Below are 27,056 nucleotides of genomic sequence, written 5' to 3' on the forward strand. Positions count from 1 at the left end.
GTGCTGCAGGTCCCAGACTAAGGCTGGAGAGCTGCTGGGTTCATCTTTGCCAGCTAAAACCCATAAAGACATTTGACTATTCTTGTGCCTTGGTATGTTGCCTACATAGAGACGGGAACATCTGAATTGTTGAGCCTGGTTCAAGCCCAAGTTTATAAAGATAGAAGGCTGACTGAGGAATGAACTCCAGCCTTTTGGTTTCTGATACAGTTTGGGTATGTGTCCCCACCCAAATCTCATGTTGAATTATAATCCCGAGCATTGGAGGTGGGGCCTAGTAGGAGGTGACTAGATTATGGAGGTAGATTTCTCATAAATGGTTTAGTACCATCCCCTTGGTACTGTTCTTGTGACAGTAAGTTCTCATAAAAACTGGTCATTTTGGCCGGGCGCGGTGGCTCAAGCCTGTAATCCCAGCACTTTGGGAGGCCAAGACGGGCGGATCACGAGGTCAGGAGATCGAGACCATCCTGGTTAACACGGTGAAACCCCATCTCTACTAAAAAAATACAAAAAAAAAAAAAACTAGCCAGGCGAGGTGGCAGGCGCCTGTAGCCCCAGCTACTCGGGAGGCTGAGGCAGGAGAATGGCATAAACCCAGGAGGCGGAGCTTGCAGTGAGCCGAGATCCAGCCACTGCACTCCAGCCTGGGTGACAGAGCCAGACTCCGTCTAAAAAAAAAACAAAAAACTGGTCATTTCAAAGTGTGTGGCAACTCCCTGCTCTCTCTCCTGCTCCTGCTCTGGCCATGTGATGTGTCTGCTCCCGCTTTGCCTTCTGTCCTAAGTTTCTTGAGACCTCCCCAGAAGCAAAGCAGATGCCACCACCATACTTCCTATACCGCCTGCATAACTATGAGCCAACTAAACCCGGTTTTCTTTAAAAATTACCCAGAAATGGCCCCTCTGAAAATGAATATGAATTCATGTACAAAACATGTAAAAAAAAAAAAGTTAAAAACAAAAAAAAATCGCCTTCTAAGTCTTCCTTAAAAACTACACTTTCAACTTTCTCTCCAATAATGTATATTCACATGTGAGATATCCAGATTTTCATGAAAGTCAAAAATGCCAGAGAAGTAAACAAAATAACTTTTTGGTAAGACAAGTCATTAAATAATCTGTAAGCATGTGAGTAATGAAATCAGCCCCTAAGATATTGCAAAGTATTATTTTATAGCAATAAATAAATACGGCTAATCAAATTTTTAACTGAGCTTGATGCTCTTAATTGGATGTTGATTCTTTGTTCAGCTCTAAACTCCACAGATGAAGTAGGGAAGGCTATACATTTGAAGGATAAACATATGTTTTATTTTACTGGTAAAATCACAATGCACAGACTTTATATTAGCATTAATACAAACAGTGCTGCTGAAAATTTCACTAACTCGTCACATTGTGAAACTGTGATTATGTAATCACAAATTTTGTGTCACCACTAAGAAATACAAATAGCATCATTCCTGCTCATTTACAACATAAATGTATCATTAATCTCCTTAAGTCTTCTTCATCTAGCCTTGCCTCATTCCTCAATGAAAATCTATCTCTGAGGCCGGGCAGGGTGGCTCATGCCTACAATCCTGCACTTTGGGAGGCAGAGGTGGGCAGATCACAAAGTCAGGAATTCGAGACCAGCCTGATCAACATGGCAAAACCCCGTCTGTACTAAAAATACAAAAATTAGCCAGGGGTGGTAGCGGGTGTCTGTAGTCCCAGCTACTCAGAAGGCTGAGGCAGGAGAATCACTTGAACCTGGGAGGTGGAGGTTGCAGTGAGCCGAGATCACGTCACTGCACTCCAGCCTAGGCGATATAGTGAGACTCTGTCTCAAAAGAAAAAAAAAAATCTATCTCTGGGTAAAACTGAAAAGAGATCCCGTCTACTACTGGGGAATAAAAGTCATAATGAACAAACTAGTAATGTAACTTCAGTAACTGCTGTTCTCTAGAACTACAGGACTGATAACACAGGCTGCTGGTCTATCTGATCACTGCTTACAATTCTACCCATCCCCATCCTATTCAGAAAAGCCCACAACATGCAAATGATTGAGAGTAGTATTAACTTTTTGACACTTTTCTAATACCTAGCCTGAAACACAAACATATTGTACAGCTGTACAAAAGTATTTTCTTTTACTATATTTTATTCTATAAGCTTTTTTTCTATTTTTATTTTTCTTTAATTTCTTTAGAGAAAGGGTCTCACTCTGTTGCCCAGGGTAGAGTGCAATGGCACAATCACTGCTCACTGAAGCCTCAACCTCCCAGGCTCAAGTAATCCTCTCACCTCAGCCTCATGAGTAGCTGGGACTACAGGGATGTGCCACCATGTCCGGTTAATTTTCCTCTTTTTTTTCTTTTTTTTTTTTTTGCGGAGAAAGGATGTCACTCTGTTGCCCTGGCTGGTCTCAAACTCCTGGGCTCAAGGGATCGTCCCGCCTCAGCCTCACTCCTGGGAATCCACCTACTTGATAGGCTGAGGCAGAAGGATCCCTTGAGCCCAGGAGTTTGAAGCTGCAGTGAGCTGCAATCACGCCTCTGCACTCCAGCCTGGATAACAAAGTGAGACCCCGTCTCATAGAAGTTAAAAAAAACAAAAAACTAAGACACATACACACTAGCGTAAGCCTACACAGGGACAGGATCATCAACATCACTGTCTTCCACTTCCACATCTTGTGCCACTGAAGGTACTCAGGGGCAGTAGCATGCATGGGGCTGTCCTCTCTTAAGATAACAATGCTTTCTTCTGGAATTCTTCCCGAAAAACCTGTCTTGAGCTGTTTTATAGTCAACTCTTTTTTTATAAGCAGAAGGAGTACACCTTAAAGTAATGCTAAAAAGTATACTATAGTAAATATATAAGCCAGTAACACAGTGGTTTATTATCAATTTTATGTGACTGGAAATACAGGTTTGCACTAGCATCACCACAAATGTCCTATGACATTAAGTTGGCTACATCACCAAGCGACAGGAATTTTTCAGCTCCATTACAATCTTAGGGGGCCACTGTCATATATGCAATCCATCATTGACTAAAACATCATTATGAAGCATGACTGTACTATTTTTCCTAATCATACATACCTATAAAATTCAATGTAAAATTAGGCACAGTAAGAGATTAACAAAATAGAATGATTACAATGACATACTGTAACAAGATATTTTGAGTGCGGTCTTTCAAAATATCTTATTATACCGTTTTTCAGACCTTGGTTGACCTTGGGTAACCGAAACCTTGGAAAGCAAAACTGCAGATAAAAGAGTACTACTGTATAGTGGACTAAGAAGACATACTCATTTGTTTCTTCATCCAGTCAGTCATTTTTTATTCTCATGTTGATCTGAAATTATAACTTGTACATATCTTATTATACAGTCTGCTAAGAACAACAGTGGGCAAATGAGACTTCTGTTTATACTTCTATTGTAAAAATATAACATTTTTTAGGAAGTCAATAAATGGTAATTTAAATGTTTTCAATCAGAATCTTCTAATATGTAACTATTATCCTCAGCAAACTAACGCAGGAACAGAAAACTAAATACTGCATGTTTTCACAAGTGGGAGCTGAACAAGGAAAACACATGGACACATGGTGGGGAACAACACACACTGGGGCCTGTGGTGGGGGTCCAGGAGGTGGCAGGGGGAGGGAGAGCATCAGGAAGAATAGCTAATGGATGCTGGGCTTAATACCTAGGTGATGGGTTGATCTGTGCTGCAAACCACCATGGAACACGTTTACCTATGTAACAAACCCACACATCTGCACATGTACCCCAGAACTTAAAAGTTGAAGAAAAAAAAATTAATACTTTTAACACAATCTTACAATGTTCTTTATAAATTTCAAAGTGTTTTCACATCTATTTAACTTCATTGTATCTCCCCCAACCAGAAAAACTGACAGCTCTGTTTATGTAAACACATTTAAAAATGTGTTCTTCACGAAGCTCATACACTAGAGGACACACACAAACATGAATAGAAAGGAATGTACAAAGTAAATTTTTGAAATAAATCAGGGAGCATATTTTTTAAAGGGATCCAGAGAGTGACTACATCTGAAAATAAGTTCCTTTCACGGTGCAACAGTGACAAGAACGTGAAGACTAGAGAGATACTAAGTTCAAATTCTAATTTTACCACTCGTTCAGGGCCCCATATCCTCATCTATAAAAAAGAAGAAACACCACCTCAGACTTGCTGTGATGATGTATATAAAGTTCCTGGAAAATTAAATAGGGATTGTATTTTAGTTCCTTTCCGCTTTCATAATGTGGTTTATTAATTTTATATGTACAGACATTTATACAAAACATCTTCTTTAAATAGAGCTCACCTATTGTTATGGATTGAACTATATCTTCCTAAAATTCATATGCTGAAACCATAAATCCCAATGTGACTATATTTGAAGATAGAACCTTTAGGAGATAATTTAGGTTAAATGAAGTCCAAAGAGTCAGACCGTAATTCAACAGGATTGGTGGCCTTTTAAGAAGAGGAAGAAAGAATGAGATTTCTTTTTACCTCTCCACATATGTACAAGAGGTGATGTGAGCACACGGCGAGAAGCCAGCCACCTACAAGCCAAAAGAACAGGCCTCAGAATGGAACCTAATTTGCTGGCACCTTGATCTTGGACTTCCCAGCCTCCGTAACTGTGAGAAGTACATGTCTGTGGTGTAAGCCACCCAGTGTCTAGTGTTTTGTTATGGCAACTCGAGTAGACATGATACACTCACCAATTTTTTTTAATCTAAATAAAGAGAATATCACAATTTAAAGAAGAATAGGTAAGGATGACATAAAAAAGGCTGTAAAATATTTTATTTTTCCAGTTTACCTATGACATTTTAAATAATAATATTCAAAATGCCATGGATTTAAATGTGAATGGTTTGATCAATTTTCCACCTGTCCCTGAGAAATCAGTAACTGTTCATTAAGGCTTGGTATTAAACCAGTGATTTGGACCGGGTGCGGTGGCTCAAGCCTGTAATCCCAGCACTTTGGGAGGCCGAGACAGGCGGATCACGAGGTCAGGAGATCGAGACCATCCTGGTTAACACGGTGAAACCCCGTCTCTACTAAAAAATACAAAAAACTAGCCAGGCGAGGTGGCGGGCACCTGTTGTCCCAGCAGCTTGGGAGGCTGAGGCAGGAGAATGGCGTAAACTCGGGAGGCGGAGTTTGCAGTGAGCTGAGATCCGGCCACTGCACTCCAGCCTGGGCGACAGAGCGAGACTCTATCTCAAAAAAAAAAAAGAAAAGAAAAAAAGCCCACTGATTCACAGAAACTCATACATATCCTAGAACTTTCAAGTATTTAAAAGTATAATAGAACTGCTAAGAAAACCTTTTAAAAAATTTGTAACACCTAACAACCATTTTTTGAAATCTTGAGAAAAATGAATAATTAAATTTGTTAATTTTCTAAATTATATTCAGTGTTCTCACATTACCCAGCTTAGTGTCTAATACATGGATGAAGCTCAATAAATTTTCTGAATAAACTCTACAGCCAATAACCTAATGCAAAATGCTCAATCGTGACAAACTTGTTTCAAGGATAACTGCACGACATGGTAAGGAATTGCAAAAATTATGAAACACTGATTTCTTAAAAATAATCTTTTAAGTTAACTTTCAAGAAGTATAAGTAATTCTACATTTTCCTTTTGAAGAGATAACAGACAACATAAACTAAAAGTCTACTTGCCTAAATTGTTTACATGAGCTTTGGGAATATATTGATAGTTACAGACAATTCAGTGAAACTTAGAGGCAACCACACAATCACGAGTATCCGTAAGTATTCAGTTTTCACACCGAACAGGGCTATGGCCTGTCAGACACCCAGCAAGAGTAAAGAGAAGTCCCTTGTTTATTATGAAAAACTCATATAGGATGTTTTATTTATAGATACACAGTTAACTATGTACAAAATAAAAAAAGGAAAACCAATCTACTAAAATATATTAACTCTAAATAAGAAAATCAGATCTTACTCCTGTTTCTCCATACTAGGCATAATTATTTTCAAAGTTATACAGTACGAAGTTTATCAGTCTTATCTGTTTCCCCTATCATTATGAATTTTCTCTATTAAAAATGGCAATAACAAGTGACGTATGTTCTAATAAAATTTGGATCATAGCTAGTAAATGAAAGGCTACGAGACTCAATCACTTTTAATCATTATTAAGTCTGTGTTAGTCTTTATTAAAAACAAAAAATAATTAAAATTTCAGACAGCAATGTACATAATATATATAAGAATATACCCAAAAAAGTACATTTATACCACCCTAGCACAGCAGAAATTTCAATGGGTTATTCTATACCAAATCCAAGTGTTTACATCCAAGATGTCACAGAGGTAACTTCCTTTTGTACCTAAAGTAAAAATAAATCCATTTAACATAAGACAAGAAGACACAGGTTCATTTGTAAATTGCCTAACAGCTCTAGTTAGAATTAAAATTCTAACCTAACACATACATATATTGTAAACCAAAATAAATTGGTTGGCATACGGAGCAAGTAGTATCTATGTTCTAGATATGAGAATTAAAGGCAACATTTAATGACAGACCTTATGAAGTCTCAAACATAGCTAAAGGTTTCCTGTTGTTGATTCCCATGAAAATTAAAGATATAAAGTCTGTAACTGCCACTCTGTTTTAACATGCACTTAATACCATAATAACTTGAAATTTTTTTTTTTTTGAGATGGAGTCTCGCTCTGTCACCCAGGCTGGAGTCCAACGGCGCGATCTTGGCTCACTGCAACCTCTGCCTCCCGGGTTCAAGCGATTCTCCTGCGTCAGCCTCCCGAGTAGCTGGGATTACAGGCACCTGCCACCATGCCCGGCTAATTTTTTGTATTTTTAGTAGAGACGGGGTTTCACTGTGTTAGCCAGGATGGTCTTGATCTCCTGACCTCGTGATCCCCCTGCCTCAGCCTCCCAAAGTGCTGGGATTACAAGCGTGAGGCACGTGCCTGGCCAACTTGAAAGTTTATAATAAGTAGATAGCACAAATCTGGTTTCCTCTACTCTGCAAAAGTGACACTTCATTGCAATATCACAGCACTGAACAATAGTTGTTTCATTGAACCAAAAGGATTAGTCAAAAAAAAAGACAGAAAATAATGACTTGAAACTTTGCTCAAAACTCAAAATCCTCAAGATTCAACATAATAATAATATGATCGTGCTCTAATTTTAGTTCATTTTGTGCTTGGGTTTATATAAAAATTGCTTCAAAAATACTCAAGTTGGCCGGGCGCGGGGGCTCAAGCCTGTAATCCCAGCACTTTGGGAGGCCAAGACGGGCGGATCACGAGGTCAGGAGATCGAGACCATCCTGGCTAACACGGTGAAACCCCGTCTCTACTAAAAAATACAAAAAACTAGCCGGGCGAGGTGGCGGCACCTGTAATCCCAGCTACCCGGGAGGCTGAGGCAGGAGAATGGCGTGAACCCGGGAGGCGGAGCTTGCAGTGAGCTGAGATCCGGCCACTGCACTCCAGCCTGGGTGACAGAGCGAGACTCCGTCTCAAAAAAAAAAACAAAAAAACAAAAAAAAACTCAAGTTTCTGACTTACACAGCATACAATGGTGCAGATGACAACACTGAGCTTGGCCTATTCCAGTGCTAGGACTTAAACTCACTTCTCCTGGAAAGACTGTATAGGGTCCCTATCTGCTTGTAATTAAAAAGGGATGAAGTCAAAGCAGAAGCTATTCAATAGCTGTCCCCCAGATTTGTTTGGGCATGTTTAATAAAGAAAATATAAAAGGCAATTTGCTGAGGTTAATTTTTTAAAGAATCACAGAGAACAGAGACAAGGGTTTTCTTACATTTATGTCCCTAATTAAAATAAATGTCAGCATACCATTAAGAAAATAATGAATAAAATTACTGCTTTTCAGTTACCTTACTGAGCTCTGGAAACAGTTCCTGTATCACAATGTCCAATAAAACATAAGTCAGCTAAAGCACCAAAAAAAGAATAATAATAAATGTTAAGGCACTAAACATAAAAACCATAAAAATGATAAACACAAAATTAAAGATTGTGGTTACTTCTAAGTGGGAACGCAAGGAATGGGATAATATAAAACAAGCACAAAAATAGCCTCAGTAGTATCAGTATTGTTCTATTTCCAAAATAGGTAATAAGTACACATGTGTTTGCGTGAGGACACTTCATTATGCCTCATTAATTCATTTTTATGTTAAGTATTTTAATTTTTAGAAAAACAAAAACACAAAATTACAATGTATCAATATCTCAACAGAATATATAAAGCTTATATATAGTTTACATAAACCATAAACAAAAAATGTTAACTGGTTATTCTATGTGACTTGAACAATGGAATTATCAATTTTTAATTTTTTACTGTATTTCATGAATTTTCTATTCCAAATTTTCTACAATTACTATATATTAATTTTAAATCAAAATAATTCATCTTATTAAGAAAAAAACTGACACAAAAAGAGTAACACAAATAAAACTTTTTTTCTATCTAAATGTTTAAAATTATATTGCCTTGGTTTAGTATAGTGTCATTTATACAGCTAATGACTTACCAGACATCTTACTATGTCATTCACCAAACCTAGCCAACATGAGTTTATCAGCTTTAATGTGCTTTACCTGCTTGTTGAGTACTGGCTGCTGTAAGCCATCAAACAGAAGTCTGATGCTTTCATACTTGGTTTCTTCACCAATACACTTGACTAACAGATCTAAACAAAAAGGCCACATGTGAAATAATTTTATATTATAAAGTGACTCACCATTAACTGGATCATAAAGCAAAATTACCATCCTGTTTCCCAGATACTAGGCAAAAACTGCAAATCAGTACTCCCCAAACCAGTGTGTCTATAAGAGGCTCCTGGACAAGAGGTTTTTAAGGTCAAGTTGACACATGCAGTATCATGTATCCCACTTTTGGAAATTCACAATGCATAATGCATAATGCAAACTCTGAGAAATGCTGGAGTAAAAAAAAAAAAAACTGCTAGTTGGAAAATAATACTTATTGTATTACCCCACTAAGGGAAAACAAAACAAATTAAACCCAAAAATGATGTTTGCTCATCTGTACACACATGTATAGAAATGCATGGAAAAATGTAAGGATTAACACCCAATGGAGGATAAGCCGACTTCTACACAGTGGGCAGAAGATAGCTTCTACTTTTTATTCTATATATTTTCATAGTGCTCTTAATATCAGAAAAAAGAAGTTTAATTTTTAAGGCAGACTTTTCTCAGTGAATATGAACACCTAATTTCTGGACTTTTGCATAAGTTACTATTAACCATCTTACAGACCAATCATTTTAGGAAATATAACAAATATTTAAACACTTATTTAGGATCCAACAAGTTCAGATTTGTGTCTGGCTGTATAGATGTCATCCACCACTAATATCCATTCTGTTACCAAGAAAAGTCAATCCTTATTAAGATCTCCACTGAATGTTTTCCCCAAGCAGAAAAACAGTTACTCTTATATAAACAAAGTACTCAAATATTTATCCTTTTCCCCCATCACAACTAAACGCCTAGTGTTAGTCATAAAATATTCTAATGCTAGGAGACAAAGCTAAATTTAATTTACAAAAGGCATAGTACATCCTTGGTATTTTCAAGATATGTGGCCCAATACAAATCTTTGTTAATCCTCAAACTCACCAATACTACATGGAATTTCCCAATTAATATGCATGAAACTAATGAACACAGACACGTGATTCCTTCAGATCCTTCAGGTGTCACTAAGCAAGAGATGAGGAGCAGAGAATCTTACAGAAAGGAATGCTAAGCTTACTTAAGAGCTAAGTTACTCTCCCAAACGGGAGTCTTAAAGTGAATGTGGTTTGAATTTGTGCCTCAGCAAAATAACAAATTACTGTATTCTCTGGCTCTCCATGTTGTTTCTGAGTATCAAAGCTGAGACTGTTAAAAGTATGAACACTAAGGGTCACTATATCAGAAAACAGGTAAAAAAAAATTCTTTCATCATTTGCCTACAGAAAATTTACTAAAAACAGCTTATGTTCACTTTTATATTCAGAGCAGACATTTAAGTTAATTTTCACAAGGAACAGCAGAACTATTATAAGGCTAGTTCTTCAATATTAAGAATTCTCTAAGGTTCTGTCCTAAGCCCTCTTCTCTTTTTAAAATAGACTTTTTTTTTAAAGTAGTTTTGTGTTCACAGTGAAACTGAGCAGAAGGAAGAGATTTCGCACATGTTCCCTGTCCCAAAACATGCTGTCTCCCACACTATTGACATCCCCAACAAGAGTGCACATTTGTTACAACTGATGAACACACATTGGTACATCATTATTACCCAGAGTCCATAATTTACATTGGAGTTTGTTCTTGGTGTTGGACATTCTGTGGGTTTGGACAAATAGATAATGATATGTAATCACCATTATCATTTCATTGCCCTAAAAAATCCTCTGTGCTCTGCCTATTCATCCCTCCCTCCCCTCCAATCCACTGTCTTCTTAGTTTTGCCTTTTCCAAATATCAGATAGTTGAAATTATACAGTATGCAGTCTTTTCAGATTGGCTTCTTTCTCTTAGTAAGATGAATTTCAGGCTCCTCCATGACTTTTCATGATGTGACAGCTCATTTCTTTATAGCACTGAATAATATCCCATTGTCTAGAAGTATGAGTTTATTTACCAATTCACCTAAATAAAGAACACCTTGGTTGCTTCCAAATTTTGGCAATTTTGAAGTTGCTATAAACAATCATGTGCAGGTTTCTGGGTGGACATGTTTTCAACTGCTTTGGGTAAATATCAAGAAAGATAATTGCCAGATCTTATGGTAAGAGTGTGCTTAGTTTTGTAAGAAACTGCTCACCTGTCTTCCAAAGTGGCTGTACCATTTTGCATGTCCACCAGCAATTAATGAGAATTCCACATCTTTACCAGCAAATGGTGGTGTTGGTGTTCTGGATCTGGGCCATTCTAACAGGTGTGTGGTGGTATCTCATTGCTTTAAATGTGCATTTCCTTCATGACATATGATGTAGAACATCTTTTCATATGCTTATGTGTAATCTTCTTTGGTGAGGTGTCAAGATATTTGGCCAATTTTAAAATCAGGTTGTGTTCTTATTGTTGAGTTTCAGGATTTCTTTGTACATTTTTGGTAACAGTCCTTTATCTGATATGTCTTTTGCAAGTATTTTCTCCCAGTCTGTGGCTTCTCTTTTCATTTTCTTTATAGTGTCTTTCACAAAGCAAAATTTTTAATTTTAATGAAGTAAAGATTATCAATTATTTCTTCCACGGTTCATGTCTTTGGTGTTGCAACTAAGAAGTCATTGCCAAACAGAAAGTCATCTACATTTTCTCCCTTGTTATCCTCTAAGTTTTACAGTTTTGCTTTTTACAGTTAGGTCTAAAATTGATTTTTTTGTTTGTTTTTGAGACGGAGTTATGCTGTCACCCAGGCTGGAGTGCAATGGCGCTATCTCAGCTCACTACAACCCCTGCTTCCCAAGTTCAAGCAATTCTCCTGCCTCAGCTTCCTGAGTGGCTGGGATTACAGGTGCCCACCACCATGCCTGGCTAATTTTTGTAGTTTTAGTAGAGATGGGGTTTCACCATCTTGGCCAGACTGGTCTTGAACTCCTGACTTCAGGTGATCCACACGCCTCAGACCCCCAAAGTGCTGGGATTACAGGCGTGAGCCACCATGCCCAGCCTATAATTGATTTTGAGTTTAGTTTTTGTGAAGGGTGTAAAGTCTGTGTTTAGATTTTTTTTTTTTTTGCATGTGGATGTCCAGTTGTTCCAGCACCATTTGTTGAAAGACTAACTTTTCTTCATTGTATTGCCTTTGCAACTTTGTCAAAGAGCAGTTAACATTATTTATGTAGGTCTATATCTGGGCTCTCTTCAGTTTCATCCATCCATTTGTCTTTTCTTTTGCTAATATCACACTTTCTTGATCACTGTAGCTTTATAGTATGTCTTGAAGAAAGTGTCAATCCTATGACTTTGCTGTTCTCAATCAAAATGGAGTTGGCTATTCTGGGTCTTTTTGCCTCTCCATATAAACTTTAAAATGTTTCTCAATACCCACAAAACAACTTCCTGGGATTTGGATTGGGACTGCATTGAATCTATAGATGAAGTTCAAAAGAACCAACATCTTGAAAGAAGAGTCTTCCTATCCACAAACATAAAGTATCTCTCCATTTAGTTCTTTGATTTAATTAAAGTTTTACAATTTTTCTCATATAAATCTTGTGCATGTTTTGTTAGATTATTACCCAAGTATTTCACTTTTCGGGGTGCTAATGCAAATGGTATTTTTTTTTTAATTTCAAATACCATTTGCTCATTGATGATATACAGGAAAAGTAATTGAATTTTGTGTATTAACCTTATATCCTACAACCCTGCTAAAATTACTTATTATTTCCAGGAGTGTTTTGGTCAATTTTTGGATATTCTACATAGACAATCACGTCATCTGTGAACAAAGATAGTTTTATTTCTTTCTTCTCAATCAGTATGCTCATTATTTCCTTTTCTTGTCTTACTGCACTAACTAGGACTTCCAGTACAATGTTGAAAAGCAGTAGTGAGAGCATGCCTTGTTCCTCATCTTAGTGAGATAGCTTTTAAGTTTTTCATCAAGTGTGATGTTAGCTATAGGTGTTTTTGTAGATATTCTTTATCAAGTTGAGGATGTTCCCCTCTATTCCTAGTTTGCTGATATCATCAGTGGGTGTTAGATTTTGTCAAATGCTTTTTCTGCATCTACTGTTATGATCATGATTTTTCTCCTTTAGCCTGCTGATGTGATGGACTACCTTAATTGACTTTTGAATGAATGCTACACCAGCCTTGAATACCTGGGATAAATCCTACTTGGTATATAATTCTAACATCACTGCCATATCTGACTCTGGTTCTGATACTTGCTCTTTCTCATCAAATTGTATTTTCTTGCCTTTAATATGTCTTGTAATTTTTTTTACTGATAGCTGGACATGACGCACAAGTTAAGAGGAACTGCTGCAAACAGGACTTTACCAATGTGGTGATAAAATACAGAGGGAGAGGAAGGGTTCTATAGTCCTAGGAAGGGGTCTCAATCTTTTAGTGAGCCTGTACCACTGAACTGTGAACTTCACACATGCTTCTGGCCCCCTTGCATAGGACAAGATGGCTAGAGTGGATTGGAGTTGGGTATTTCCCTTCTTCCTGTGGAAGGCCAGGGATGGCTAGAGTTGGTTATTTCCCTTCCCTCAGGTCAGTCAGGCTCTGGTTAAATAGCTTCTCCTGAGGGTAGGGCCTTTTCAAGAACAGAGTGCCCTGACTAATGTATTTCAAAATGGTTCCCTTCTGGCCCCACTGCCAGAAGCACCTGGGGATTTTTCTCCAATATTCACTGTGGGATCTTGGTCAAGGCCCTGGAGGTAAAACTCACAAAAAAAGTGTGGATGGGGGCCGGGCTCGGTGGCTCAAGCCTGTAATCCCAGCACTTTGGGAGGCCGAGACGGGCGGATCACAAGGTCAGGAGATCGAGACCATCCTGGCTAACACGGTGAAACCCCGTCTCTACTAAAAAATACAAAAAACTAGCCGGGCGAGGTGGCGGGCGCCTGTAGTCCCAGCTACTCGGGAGGCTGAGGCAGGAGAATGGCGTAAACCCGGGAGGCGGAGCTTGCAGTGAGCTGAGATCCGGCCACTGCACTCCAGCCCAGGCGACAGAGCAAGACTCCGTCTCAAAAAACAAAAAACAAAAAGTGTGGATGGGCTGGGCATGGTGGCTCATGCCTGTAATCCCAGCACTTTGGAAGGCCAAGGCAGGTGGATCCACCTGAGGTTAGAGTTCAAGACCAGCCTGATCAACAAGGTGAAACCCCATCTCTACTAAAAATACAAAAATTAGCTAGGCGTGGTGGCGCGAGACTCTAGTCCCAGCTACTCAGGAGGCTGAGACAGGAGAATTGCTTGAACCCAGGAGGCGGAGGTTGCAGTGAGCCAAGATCATGCCACTTCACTCTAGCCTTGGCAACAGAGCGGGACTCCATATCAAAAAAAAAAAATGTGGATGGGTAATCCCATGACGTGATCCCCTGGAGTTTTTAATCTCTTAAAAAGAGATTTAAAAGGCTATAGCAATTGGTCAGTTATACTTCAAGTTTCCCTAGCTCAGCACTGACTTCTCCAGGGGTTTTGAGTTCACGGGTTTCTCTGCTCCAGCTAGCTATGATTCTCTCCAATCTAGGGGGCAGTGGTTTGCCATATGACCTCACTCTCTGGTGAATCTAAGAGCTGTTTAAGTTTTTTTAGTGCATTCAGCTTTTTGCTTATTACTAGGATGGAGTGATGATGGCCAGGTTCTTATGTGCCAGACCAGAAACTGGAAATCACCCTTTTCTCTTCTTACTCCATACTTTCTCCCTGTGCTTTAGTATCTAATCACACATGGCTCCCATATCTCTACTAATCTATCCTGTACCACCTTTTCTCCAACTTTTGAACCTCGATGTCTACGTGCTTAACAGACACTTCCTCCTGAGTAATTTATAGGCACCCCTCTTCAAAATGTTCTAAACTAAGAATCATCTGCTTTGACCCTTTGACATTTCTTCCTTGTTATTTCCCATCACAGTAAGAGGTTACTACCATTCATTTCCTTAGTGGCCCAAACCTACCAACTTTACAGAAGAGGTGGCCATCCTCCTCCTTTGTGATATCTCTGTAACTTGAAAATGCCTCTATTATCACATGTATGTTTTGTCTATATGCCTGTCTTCTTCTAGACTGAGCTACTCAAGTACATTTTTTATATCCCTTGCATTTTGCATAATGCCTGGAATATGGAAGATGCTCAATAAATTCGCAATGAATGAATTCTGATCTTTTAGTCATACACACTAGTGAGCTATTCTTACGGTGTAGGGGACACAGGCTTTCAATGGTCCCACAACATGTCACTTTGACCAGTTTGACTATAAGTTATTTTTGAATGAATCTGGCTACTATGTGAGTAGCAACAGCCTTGCCTTAAAGTCCTAACATCTCAGTCTTAGTGATAACATCTGAAATAATTATTTAACTAGTGTGTTAATTTTAATTGATCTTTGCAACTATTTGTAAAATGAAAACTCACAGTAAAAATTAGCTTCAATAATTACTATACATTGTGACCTCAACAGATGGCTTATCTATATGAAATTAAGTTACTTCGTAAATATTACACCTGGAATGTAATTCATCATTTCTTCAAAAGTCTGTTTTGCTCCTTTTTGCTTATCTTGGAGAGAGCGAGGTTCAGTGTTTTCACAGAATATAGCATCTAAAAAAGAGTAAAAAGAAGTATTTCTGGAATTTTCATCTACTTATACACAAAGGATTTCCTCATAGTAGAAATACTAATAAACCAAAGCAAAACAAGATTTCTTCCCCTTTTAGATTCAATTAAAATCACAGAGTACATAAAATATGAAACAAACACATGAGAAAATACAAACCTCTGAGAAGTGTTATGAGTGAGACCAAACGGTGCTCCTGAAATAGCTGTTCTAGTTTACACTGAAGATAGTAGTCAGTATACATTTCCAGGGTGTTTTTAAAGAGGATTCGAGTTCCCATTAAGAGATGATGAAGCCAGTCAGGAACCTGGAAAACTACCCGTCCTGAGAAAGGATCAAATGGGATACCTCATTGTTCCAGATAAATTGGTATTTCTGAAAATTTGCCAATGTAGAAAACACAGATGACCGTGGTCTATCTTTTATTTGTAAACACTAGCAACTTTAATATGATCAAGGACAACTGTATTGAATTATTATGAAAGGCATCTTCAATTAAAAAAACAGTTATGATGGGGCAATACTCAAGAACATTATTTGCATCACAGAAGTAAGATGAATGAAAAACAAGTCTTAAACCACTTAGATCTTACCTACATACATCAGGTAATCATAGACTCCTTCTACAGTCATCACCTCCATAAAATAATTCTGATTTTGCTTTCTCTCTGTATTTTCAGCACGGTTTGCATTATTTTTAAACAGATCATTGAAAAGCTAAAATAAAAGTTGGAATAATAAAGAGATATGTAGTTTATTACATCTGCTGACAATAATCAATAAGGATGCAGTGACACACAGCAAAGGCATTTAAACCTTTTCCAATCAAAACAGAATATTAGATAGGTTAATATATGTTTCTAAAATTCCCCATTTATGCCCCAAATTGCAATAAAAAATACATGTTCCCCAAAAATATTACATAAAAACTAAAATATTCATTTTAGTTACAGTCCATAATTCATCATCCATAAAAGACCCCTCCTCTGTTTTTATATACCACAAAAGTTAACATAAAAAGATATACAAATATATTATTGATAGCTAACTTTAAAACTAATGATTTAGGCCAGACGCAGTGGCTCACACCTATAATCTCAGCACTTTGGAAGGCCGAGGCAGGCAGATCACCTGAGGTCATGAGTTTGAGATCGGACTGGCCAACATAGTGAAACCCCATCTCTACTAAAAATACAAAAAAATTAGCCAGGTGTAGTGGTGTGTGCCTGTAGTCCCAGCTACTTGGGAGGCTGAGGCAGGAGAATAGCTTGAACCTGGGAAGTAGAGGTTACAGTGAGCCAAAATCATGCCACTGCACTCTAGCCTGGGTGATAGAGCAAGACCGTCAAAAAAAAAAAAAAAAAAACACTAACATGATTTAAAGATTATAAATCACTATGAGTAGAGGTAAAAATCCAGCTTCAGATGAAATTTATCTGGACAATACTCAAAGCCCAGAAAGGCCTAATCAATGTGTGGCGGGGGGGAACCAAGATATTAAGAATTAATGGTGGCAGTGAGCCAGAAATTGCACCACTGCACTCCAGCCTGGGTGACAGAGTGAGACTCTGTGGGGGGGAAAAAAAAAGTGGGGAGGGGAGCCAAGGGGAGGGGAGAGGTAAGGAGACTGTGGAGGAAAGTGTATTCACTTTTATCCCAAGATGAATTTTTTTTAAAGCCTCCTAGAAAAGTATCCTGAGAACAAAGACCATATATTCTATTGGCTCTTATGTCAGATATTATTAACGCTGAGGCGTAAACTTAAAACATTTTTCCACAACCCAAAAAATAGGAAAAGGGCTCTCTCTTCTGATATACTATTCCCTCTACTCTTTTAAATTTTCAGTTTAATTTTTTTCATTGAAAAACAGTGATATTATACAGTAAGTCTGGAAAAGAGAGGGGAAAAACAACTCAATTTTGTTTTCCCTCTGTATTTTCAGCACAGTTTGCATTATTTTTAAACAGAAATCTAAAATAAAAGTTGGAATAATAAAAAGATATATAGTTTATTACATCTGTTGATAATAATCACTAAGGCTAAATAAAGTGACATAAAGCAAAGGGGCATTTAAACCTTTAAATTAAAACTCAACCACCTAATAGCATTACTATTAAACTTTTGCATATTAACTTGTACTCTCTATATACATAGCCACAAATCAATGAGGTTCAAAAAATATCACATCCTACTTTTTCACTTAGCACCGTATCAAATATCTTTATGTTGCTTTATAGTTTTCATAAGCACAATTTCATCTGTTGCAAAACATTCCTTGAATGGATTTTCCTTAAAATAATCATTCCTACAATGTTAGAATTTCATGTTGTTTCCAATTTTTCATTTACGTAAATGATATTTTAATAAACACCTTTACATGTTATAAGCTCTTCTCTTATTTTTCTCCCTGAGAAATTCCTAGCATTCAGGTCAGGAGGTCAAAGAGCATAAACACCTGATTTATTCTGTTACATAGTATTGATTTATTTCTCAAAAGATTGGGCCCATTTATTAGTCACCAGGAAAGCAAATATCCAGTTTGACCAAACTCATAAATTACTTTGCAAACATATTCCCTATGTACTAAAATTCACACTCCAATATAATTCTTCTTTCCCTATGTTCAGCCTGGTTAATCCTCTGAAATCATACCCATTAGGTCTTTCATATTTCATCATTCACAAAAGTATGCATATATAGTGAAGGCCACCTAGAAAAGAATTTCATAAGAATCTCTCACATCTTTTCAAGCAGTTTTGAATATCAATCTCAATAATCCTGAGGGAGAAGACAAATATTACTAAGACTGATGAACTACACTATGTCTGTTTCTTAGGAGACAGAGCTATTACTGAGGAGGGCTGAAGACTTTCTTTAAGAGACACTTAAGATGCCTGAGCAGAGGAAAGAATTAGGGCTCATATCTCAATTTCTCCTTTTGAACATTTTAACATTTTTATTTTACAATGACGTTTAATTGAATTTTCATGTTCAATAAAGATAAACGTAAGGATCAAGGAAAGCAAAATGGGCATTAACGTTGACAAACCACAAACAAAATCACCGTAAGCCAAGTTTTCAGCCACTATATTCTTCAGAGCACTGGATACATTATCTTCTCCTGCTCTTCCCGATCTGCGTGTGCATTTACTATTCAAGAATCTTAAGTACCAACCAAGGTTTTATAATGCAATGAATCTGTTTTGCTGGAAAACATCTGCAGCTAATAGTAAACCATTATTTAAAATCATAGTAGACCTGGGGGGAATATCAAACAAATTCTAAAAATACGAAACACAGTAACAATTTTTTTTAGGTTTAGATATGTTTATGCAGAAGATCAGACAACATTGAAGAGGCAGAGCTGGAAGACAGATCAGAAAAAGTTAACATCGACCACCAAAAAGTAGTGAAAATGAAGACAGAAAATATGGAGGAAGGGTTAAGAGATATGGAAAACAGAATGATAACTAAATGAAAACAGAACAACTAAAACAGGAGATAAGAGAGGGAATAGAGAGAAGGCAATATCTAAAGAACAATAGCTGAGAATTTTTCACAACTGGTAAACTGAAGTAGACTGTTAAAGTAACAGCCCCCAGTGATCATGCTTCGCTATAGCCAAACTCTTGTACAGTCCCCTCCCACACCAACTCTGGGCTTGGCTACATGAGTTGCTTTGAGACAAATGTTGAGCAAAATGTTCAACGGAGTCCTGGAAAGTTGAGTGTTGGGGTGAGCCCTCTTAGAATGCTGGTATCATGAGAGCCCAGAATTGCTTGCTGAAGACACACTGCCCAGCCAACAGGAAACATACACAGTCAGACATGTGAATGAGGCCACCTTTGGCCATCCAATTCAAGAAGCTCTAAGACTGCAGGCCAAGTGAGACCAGAAGTACAATGCAGCTAAGCTAAGTCCAAACTGCTGACCCACAGAATCATAAGCAAATAAGAGAGTCGTTTTAAACCATTCACTTTTGGAGTGGTTTGTAACACAACAATGTTTAAGTGATTTGTACCTAAAAGTAGGGTGTTGCCATAACATAAACCTAAAATACATGGTATTAGCTTTGGAAGCTAGGAGTAGGTGGAGGCTGGATAAATGGCAGGAGTCTGTAGTAAAACTTGGAAAAAATGACAAGCTGTTAGTCAAGTCAGAAAGCAATGAGGTCGCTGTTCTTGGAAATGGAAAACTTACATCACATGGAATGTATTCTTTGACCACAATGTAATTAAACTAGGATCAATAAAAACAATAAAGGAACAATCTGAAAATTCAAGAATGTTTGTAAACTAAAAAAAAAAAAAATTATAAATAACCCAGAGGTCAAAGAGGGGATCATAATAAAACATTCTGAACTGAATAACAAAAATACCACACATTAAAATTTACAAGCCAGTGTTTAAACAGATTTAAAGAAAAATGTACACATTTTAGTACTTACATTAGAAAAGAAAGGCTAAGCATTAGTTTCACCACAAGAAGTTAAAACTATAATACAAACAAAAGCCCAAAGAAATACAAAGAATTTTTCAAAATAACAGAAATAAAGGTAATTTTAAAAGTCTGACAGAAAAGCTCAACAAAGCCAAAAGATAAAATGTTGAGAACAAAGAGACATAGCTACAGATGTCAGAAACAATGAAAAGACAAAATTATTGACAACTTCACACCAATAACCTTACAAACTTAAAGTACAAAATTTGTCAAAAAATATAACCTATTGAAACTGACTCATGAAGTAATAAACCTGAAGAATTTTAAAATTGTTAAAGAAATTAAATTGGTTATAAAAAATTTTCCTACAAACAAAACTGCAGGCCTAGATGACTTTACCAACTCTTATCAAATATTTATTAAAAGTCTACCAAAAATAAAAAACACTAACAAAACTTTGATACCAAAACCTAACAAGGACAGAATGAGAAAGAAAAATTATAGGCTATTTCTACCCATAAACATGAATGTAAACTTCCTTAATTTTTTTTTTGAGACAGTCTTGCTCTGTCGCCCAGACTGGAGTGCAGTGGTACAATCTCAGCCCACTGCAACCTCCACCTCCTGGGTTCAAGCGACTCTCCTGCCTCAGCCTCCCGAGTACCTAGAATTACAGGCACCCACCACCACATCTGGCTAATTTTTGTATTTTCAGTAGAGGCAGGGTTTCACCACGGTGGCCAGGCTGGTCTCAAACTCCTGACCTCAAGTGATCCATCCACCTCGGCTCCCAAAGTGCTAGGATTACAGGTGTGAGCCACAGCACCCGGTAGCTTCCTTAATCTTATAAAGGTTATCTATTAATACAAAAAAAGCTACACTATACTATTCAATGGTGAAATAATTAAACAATTTCCTTTGTATATAGCAGTCCTAGTCAGGAATAAAACAAAACTGCAATCATTTGTGACAACTGTGTAAATACAAAAGAATTACCAGATATTACTAAAACTAATGTTAAGTCTAGCAAGATTACTAAATAAAAATATTTCTATCTATATATACAAGAAAGTTATAAAAATGAAAATATTAATAATATTAAAGATAGTATTCAAAGTATTAACAAAAATAAGGATGGAGGTCCTCTGAGCTCCCATAGCTCCCCATGCTGGCACTACACCTTGGCACTAAACAGCTTCTTGAGGACAAGGAATGCATCTTTATATTCCCAGTGCCTAGCACTCAATAGTAGGCATGTAATAAAACATTTGTTTAATGAATGGATAAAATACTTTATAAGCCATGAAAATTAGGTAATGCCATCCAATAAACATAAACACAGTATAGCAATTAATTTATTATTATTGAAAGTTGGTGGCTGGGCGCGGTGGCTCAAGCCTGTAATCCCAGCACTTTGGGAGGCCGAGACGGGCGGATCACGAGGTCAGGAGATCGAAACCATCCTGGCTAACACGGTGAAACCCCGTCTCTACTAAAAATACAAAAAAATTAGCTGGGCGAGGTGGCGGGCGCCTGTAGTCCCAGCTACTCGGGAGGCTGAGGCAGGAGAATGGCGTGAACCCGGGAGGCGGAGCTTGCAGTGAGCTGAGATCCGGCCACTGCACTCCAGCCTGGGGGCAGAGCGAGACTCTGTCTCAAAAAAAAAAAAAAAAAAAAGAAAGTTGGTGACATATAACCTAAGAAAACCACTTTTAAAAATCCCCAAATACAGAAGTGGCATAAGTTTGCAAATATAGTATCCAAATAAACATTTACCATATTAAAGCAAAGAACCAAGTAAGTATACACAATACCCTCTGTATACTGTGCAACTGATTTCCACATAAAGGAAATGTATAGCTCAATCCATTTCATTAACAAAGTATTCATTCTCCTGATAATGAAAAAGTCATCTCTAGTAGGGCAATTTAAAACTTAATGGTTCTTTAATGCAATGTGCAGTACCTTCTTGTTGTTTTCTGAAGTAGGGCTGAGAATGGTCAGTTCTGGTCTACTTGGTTTAGGCTTTGGAGATTCACATGAATTAATAAAATTCATGATAAAAGGTTCCAAATGCTGACCTTTCTGTGGTGACAGATTATTGTAAGAAAATAAAAAATAATTTTTAGTACATAATCCATCAAAATTTATCAATATTTAAATATGTTTATGATTATGTTATAGAACACACATAAATCAGTTATTCACCTCTTTCATTAGTTTTCCAGGAACAGATTTTATAATTTTCCCTGCAATTAAAAGTAAGACATTATTTTAGGAAGGCATAAAACTCTTCATAATTGCTCATATGAATACTTTACCAAGTAACTTTAAATACGAAATAGCCAAATTAAAACTGTAAAAAGTATTTATGATTGACCATTTCACACTCTATGGAAATTTCAATAAATATGGTAGTCTGAAATATTTATAGATACAATATTTGGGATTTACTCTAAAATGATCCAGTGAGGTAGGTGGTGGGAGAAGGGATGGAATAAGCCAAGGGTTGATAACAAAATTGAGTGAGAAGTTTATTACATAATTTTGTCTACTTTTGTGAAAATTTCCATAAGAAATATTTTCAAAGGATTTAAAGTAACAGTGAATATATAATGGTATCTAAAGATATGCAAAGGCCAGTCAAAAAAAAGTTTTAAGAATTGCCTCAATATTTAAAACTATTTCAGTAGTTTATATTCTGAATTTTAGATTAAGAATTTCTATTCTAAATCCTATGTTTGCCAAAATTACTTCTTGATCTCCAGGTTCCCTTATTGTAAAACATCAAATATCTTGAGATTTTCTCCAGCATTTAGAAATGACTGTTAAAAATCAATCAAAACTGATAAATACAACTTAAACTGCTTTCCAAACAAAATGGAAAAAAGTAGATTTATGGCAACAGAAAGGGACATTAATAATAAAGAATAAAAACACTGTTTTGTGACAGGCCACCCAACCTTCCCACTTGGCTATTTCTGGTATTTCTGGTTCTCATAACACCTCCTCCTTAGAATGTTCCCAAGTTCCTTAAATTATATGATTTCATGCTATGCTTTTTTGTCTTCTATGTGTTCTTACTGAGCCAAATTATTTGCTCAATCTGATTTCAAATAAAATTCAAATCTTTAATCCCTGCCTGTCTCCTGGACTCTCCTACTTAAGTAACAGCATTCATCCAGTTATTTAAATAGAAACTTGGATCATCCTTAATCATTTCTTCTTCAATCAAACCTAGTCAGTAATCAGGAATATCCAAATCTCCTAGACACCATATATAACCAAATATTTTGTCCTCACTTTTTTCACCTAATAAAAAGATACACACACACTAAATATTTTGACTTAAATAAATGTATTGATTTGGGGGGGGTGGGTATAGACAGAAGCCAAATGTCCCCCTGCATTATTTAATTCACTTATTTAGTTCCACATACATTACTTCCAATTACATCATATAAAACATACTTAAGAGGCTAGGCAAGGTGGCTCCATGCCTGTAAGCCCAGCAATTTGGGAACCCAAGGTGGGAGGATCAATTGAGGAGAGGAGTTCAAGATCAGCTTGGGCAACATAGCGAGATCCCATCTCTACAGATATTTAAAAATTAGCCAGGTGTGCTGGTGTGTACCTGTAGTCTTAGCTACTTTGGGAGGCTGAGGCAGGAAGGATCACTTGAGCCCAGGATTTGAGATTGCAGTGATCTATGATTGTGCCACTGCACTCCAGCCTGGGCAACAGTGTGCGATGCTGTCTCAAAAAAAATGATGAATAAAAAATAAAATATATTTAGAAATATTGCTTTTATACTGTAGCAGTAGTAGTAGCAGTAGTATTAGAGACGTAGTCTCACTCTGTCACCCAGGCTGGAGTGCAAGTGGCATGATCTCGGCTCCCTCCACTTGCCAGTTTCAAGCAATTCTCCTGCCTAGACCACCCAAGTAGCTGGGATTATAGGTGTACGCCACCAAGCCCAGCCAATTTTTGTATTTTTAGTAGAGACAAGGCTTCACCATGTTGGCCAGGCTGGTCTTGAACTCCTAACCTCAAGTGATCCACCCACCTCGGCCTCCTAAAGTGCTGGGATTACAGGTGTGAGCCACTGCATCTAGCCAATGCTATATTATTTTTTAACTTTTTTTTTTTTTTTTTTTTTTAAGATGGAGTTTTGCTCTGTTGCCCAGGCTGGAGTGCAGTGGTGCAATCTTGGTTCACTGCAACCTCCACCTCCCAGGTTCAAAGAATTCTCCTGCCTCAGTCTCCTGAGTAGCTGGGACTACAGGCACCCGCCACCATGCCCAGCTAATTTTTGCCTTTTTAGTATAGACGGGGTTTCACCATATTGGTCAGGCTGGTCTCAAACTCCTGACCTCAGATGATTCACCCCTCTCAGCCTCCCAAAATGCTGGGACTACAGATGTGAGCCACCATGCCCAACCATTTTTTAACAGTTTTATTCAGATTTGTTCAGCTTATATTAGTTTAGTCTGTTTTGATGTTTATGTAAAAAGAATCAGGCTGTACGTATTCTTTCATGTTTTGTTTCTTTCATTCAACATTTTTAAAAGTTCATCCACATTGTTGCTAGTAGCCTCATGATATGGGTATTCAATGTTATGACTTTACCACAGTTTACCTGTCCATTCAATTGCTGATGAACATTTGTGCTGTTTCTAGTTTGGGCTATACAAACAACTCTACTACGAACGTTCTTAAACATGGATAGATTCTCCAAAGTATATATCTGAGAAAGGAACCGCTGGGTCCTTCAGTTTTTATACCAAACAATTTTTCCAAGTAGTTTTTCAATTTATAGTCCTACTAACAGTGTATAAGAGCTCCTGTTGCTTTACATCTGCACCAATACTTAGCACTTAGTATAATCAGACTTTTAAAAACTTTGGTGAATGTGGTGTTTCCCAAATATGATTCTAATTTGAATTTCCCTATTAATGAAATTAGGCACTTTTCCATATATTTATTGACCATCTGATTTCCTCTTTTGTGAAGTGTTTTTTTCTTTTGTTTTTAGAGAAAGGGTCTCACTCTGTCACCCAGGCTGGAGTGCAGTGGTGTGCTCATAGCTCACTGTAACCTCGAACTTTCTGGGCTCAAATGATCCTCCCGCCTCAGCTTCTGGAACAACCAGGACTACACATGCACGCCACCATACCCAGCTAATTTTTTGTTGTTGTTTTTTGTAGAGTCAGGGTCTTGCCCACGCTGGTGAAATTATTTTTCTTCTGTCCATTTTTCTACTGTATTGTCTTCTAATTGAATTTGCAATATTTGCAAATATTTTCTCCCGTTGTACAGGTTAAATAGTTGCAAAACATACAGGTAAAATATCCACAAATATTTCCTCCCATTCTACAGTTGTCTCTTCACTCTGCTGCTTGTTTCCTTTGCTGTGTATAGAAGCCTTTTATTAGGTTGGTGCAAAAGTGAGATTTTTGCTGTTTAAAAGGCAAAAGCCGCAATTACTTTTGCACCAACCTAATAGTTTAATCTAGCCCCATTTGTCTATTTTTGTTTTGCTGCCTATGCTTTTTTTTTTTTTTTTTGAGACGGAGTCTCGCTCTGTCGCCCAGGCTGGAGCGCAGTGGCCGGATCTCAGCTCACTGCAAGCTCCGCCTCCCGGGTTTACGCCATTCTCCTGCCTCAGCCTCCCGAGTAGCTGGGACTACAGGCGCCCGCCACCTCGCCCGGCTAGTTTTTTGTATTTTTAGTAGAGACGGGGTTTCACCGTGTTAGCCAGGATGGTCTCGATCTCCTGACCTCGTGATCCGCCCGTCTCGGCCTCCCAAAGTGCTGGGATTACAGGCTTGAGCCACCGCGCCCGGCCTGCTGCCTATGCTTTTGAAGTCTTAGCCATAAGATCTTTGCCTAAAGTCGTCAAGCATCCTCCCCTCATTTTCTTCTAGCAGTTTTATAATCTGGGGTCTAACATTTAAGTCTAATCCACTATGAGTTTGATTTTTTAATTATGATTGATAGTGGTCTAGTTTCATTCTTCTGCATATGGATATCCAGTTTTCCCAGCACTATTTACTGAAAAGGGTATCCATTCCCCCATGTCTTGACACCTCTGTCAAATTTAGTTGACTGTAAATATATGGATTTATCTCTGCAATCTTCTAATATCTTTACAGGTTTCTATATAGGACTCTAGTCTACTTAAATATGGCTACTTCATAAGAGTTCAAATGTATACCCAATGTCCTAGTAGCATTTCTTGAAAAGTTGACTCCTTCCCCATTCTGCAGGGCCATGCTCACAAATCAAGTGTCTACAGATGTACAGATAGGTTTGGGGTTCTCTGTTCTGTTCCAGGGTCTACTGATTAGTGTTATAAGTCAAGACATATGATAGAGCTCTCCAACCTTGTTCTTCTTCTAAAGTGTGTTATCTACTTGGTCCTATGCATGTTTATATAAATTACAGATTCAGTTTCAAGGTATATACACATACACAACTTGTTTGATTTTGATTGGGACTGTATTATAGCTAGAAATCAACTTGGGGATAAATTTACATCTTGACAATATTGTGGTTTCTAAACAATGAATATGATTTCTATTTTCTTGGGTCTTCTTTAATATCTCTCAATAAAAGTTTACAATTTTCTCTATAATGGTCATGCACACACATACTCTACTAGGTTTATTCCCAGATACTGATTCTAAGTACCTTTAGTATCATCCTTCAAACTGCTGCCAGAGTTGGATTTCCGAAACCTAAATCCAATTAGATTTCATTGTTTAAAATCTATCAATGTCTCTCCCTGCCTAGATGATCAAGTACAAATTCCTTACCATGACACATGTGGCCATAACTTATCTTTCTAGTCTCACTCTCTTACGTGTACTCTACGTTCAAGACACTCCAAACATTACCAGCTGATTCCCTCTTTCATGCCTCTTGTACATGCCAGTCTCTTATAGTAATAATATAAATCATCTATCACCTGCTGATTTATATTACCCTTTCAAGATTAGACAAATTATACCTTCCTAAGAAAGGCTTCCCTGTTTCCCTACGAAGAACCAGCCATTCCTTTCTTTCAGCTGGATCTTCAAAGATGGGTAATATGGAAGAGCATTTAAAGTAGAAGAAAAGAGTATAAACAAAGGCACTGAAGCAAAAGAATACAGGGGATTCAATTTTACTAAAGTATGAAAGGAAGTAGTAAGAAA

General features: G+C 37.5%; 1 protein-coding gene across 16 annotated transcripts in view; it reads right to left on the reverse strand.

Annotated features, from left to right (window-relative positions):
* Positions 1 to 6,208: 6,208 nt before the first annotated feature.
* The window catches only part of SNX14 (sorting nexin 14), a 96,702-nt gene continuing 75,854 nt past the window's right edge, over positions 6,209 to 27,056 (reverse strand). For 15 of the 16 annotated variants that reach the window (XM_033234514.1, XM_033234520.1, XM_033234515.1 and 12 more), the window contains 8 exons: positions 22,066 to 22,106; positions 21,823 to 21,942; positions 16,010 to 16,133; positions 15,576 to 15,740; positions 15,305 to 15,400; positions 8,695 to 8,786; positions 7,965 to 8,021; positions 6,209 to 6,419 (listed from right to left, as the gene is read on the reverse strand). In XM_033234514.1, the coding sequence (XP_033090405.1) occupies positions 6,381 to 6,419; positions 7,965 to 8,021; positions 8,695 to 8,786; positions 15,305 to 15,400; positions 15,576 to 15,740; positions 16,010 to 16,133; positions 21,823 to 21,942; positions 22,066 to 22,106 (734 nt within the window). In that variant the 3' untranslated portion in view covers positions 6,209 to 6,380. Of the gene's footprint in view, positions 6,420 to 7,964; positions 8,022 to 8,694; positions 8,787 to 15,304; positions 15,401 to 15,575; positions 15,741 to 16,009; positions 16,134 to 16,747; positions 17,389 to 19,991; positions 19,999 to 21,822; positions 21,943 to 22,065; positions 22,107 to 27,056 lie in introns of those variants that run through there. The other variant, XM_033234524.1, reaches the window with a different exon arrangement.

Source organism: Trachypithecus francoisi, unplaced genomic scaffold (assembly GCF_009764315.1).
Source record: "Trachypithecus francoisi isolate TF-2019V2 unplaced genomic scaffold, Tfra_2.0 Lachesis_group15, whole genome shotgun sequence".
NCBI classification, from domain to species: domain Eukaryota; kingdom Metazoa; phylum Chordata; class Mammalia; order Primates; family Cercopithecidae; genus Trachypithecus; species Trachypithecus francoisi.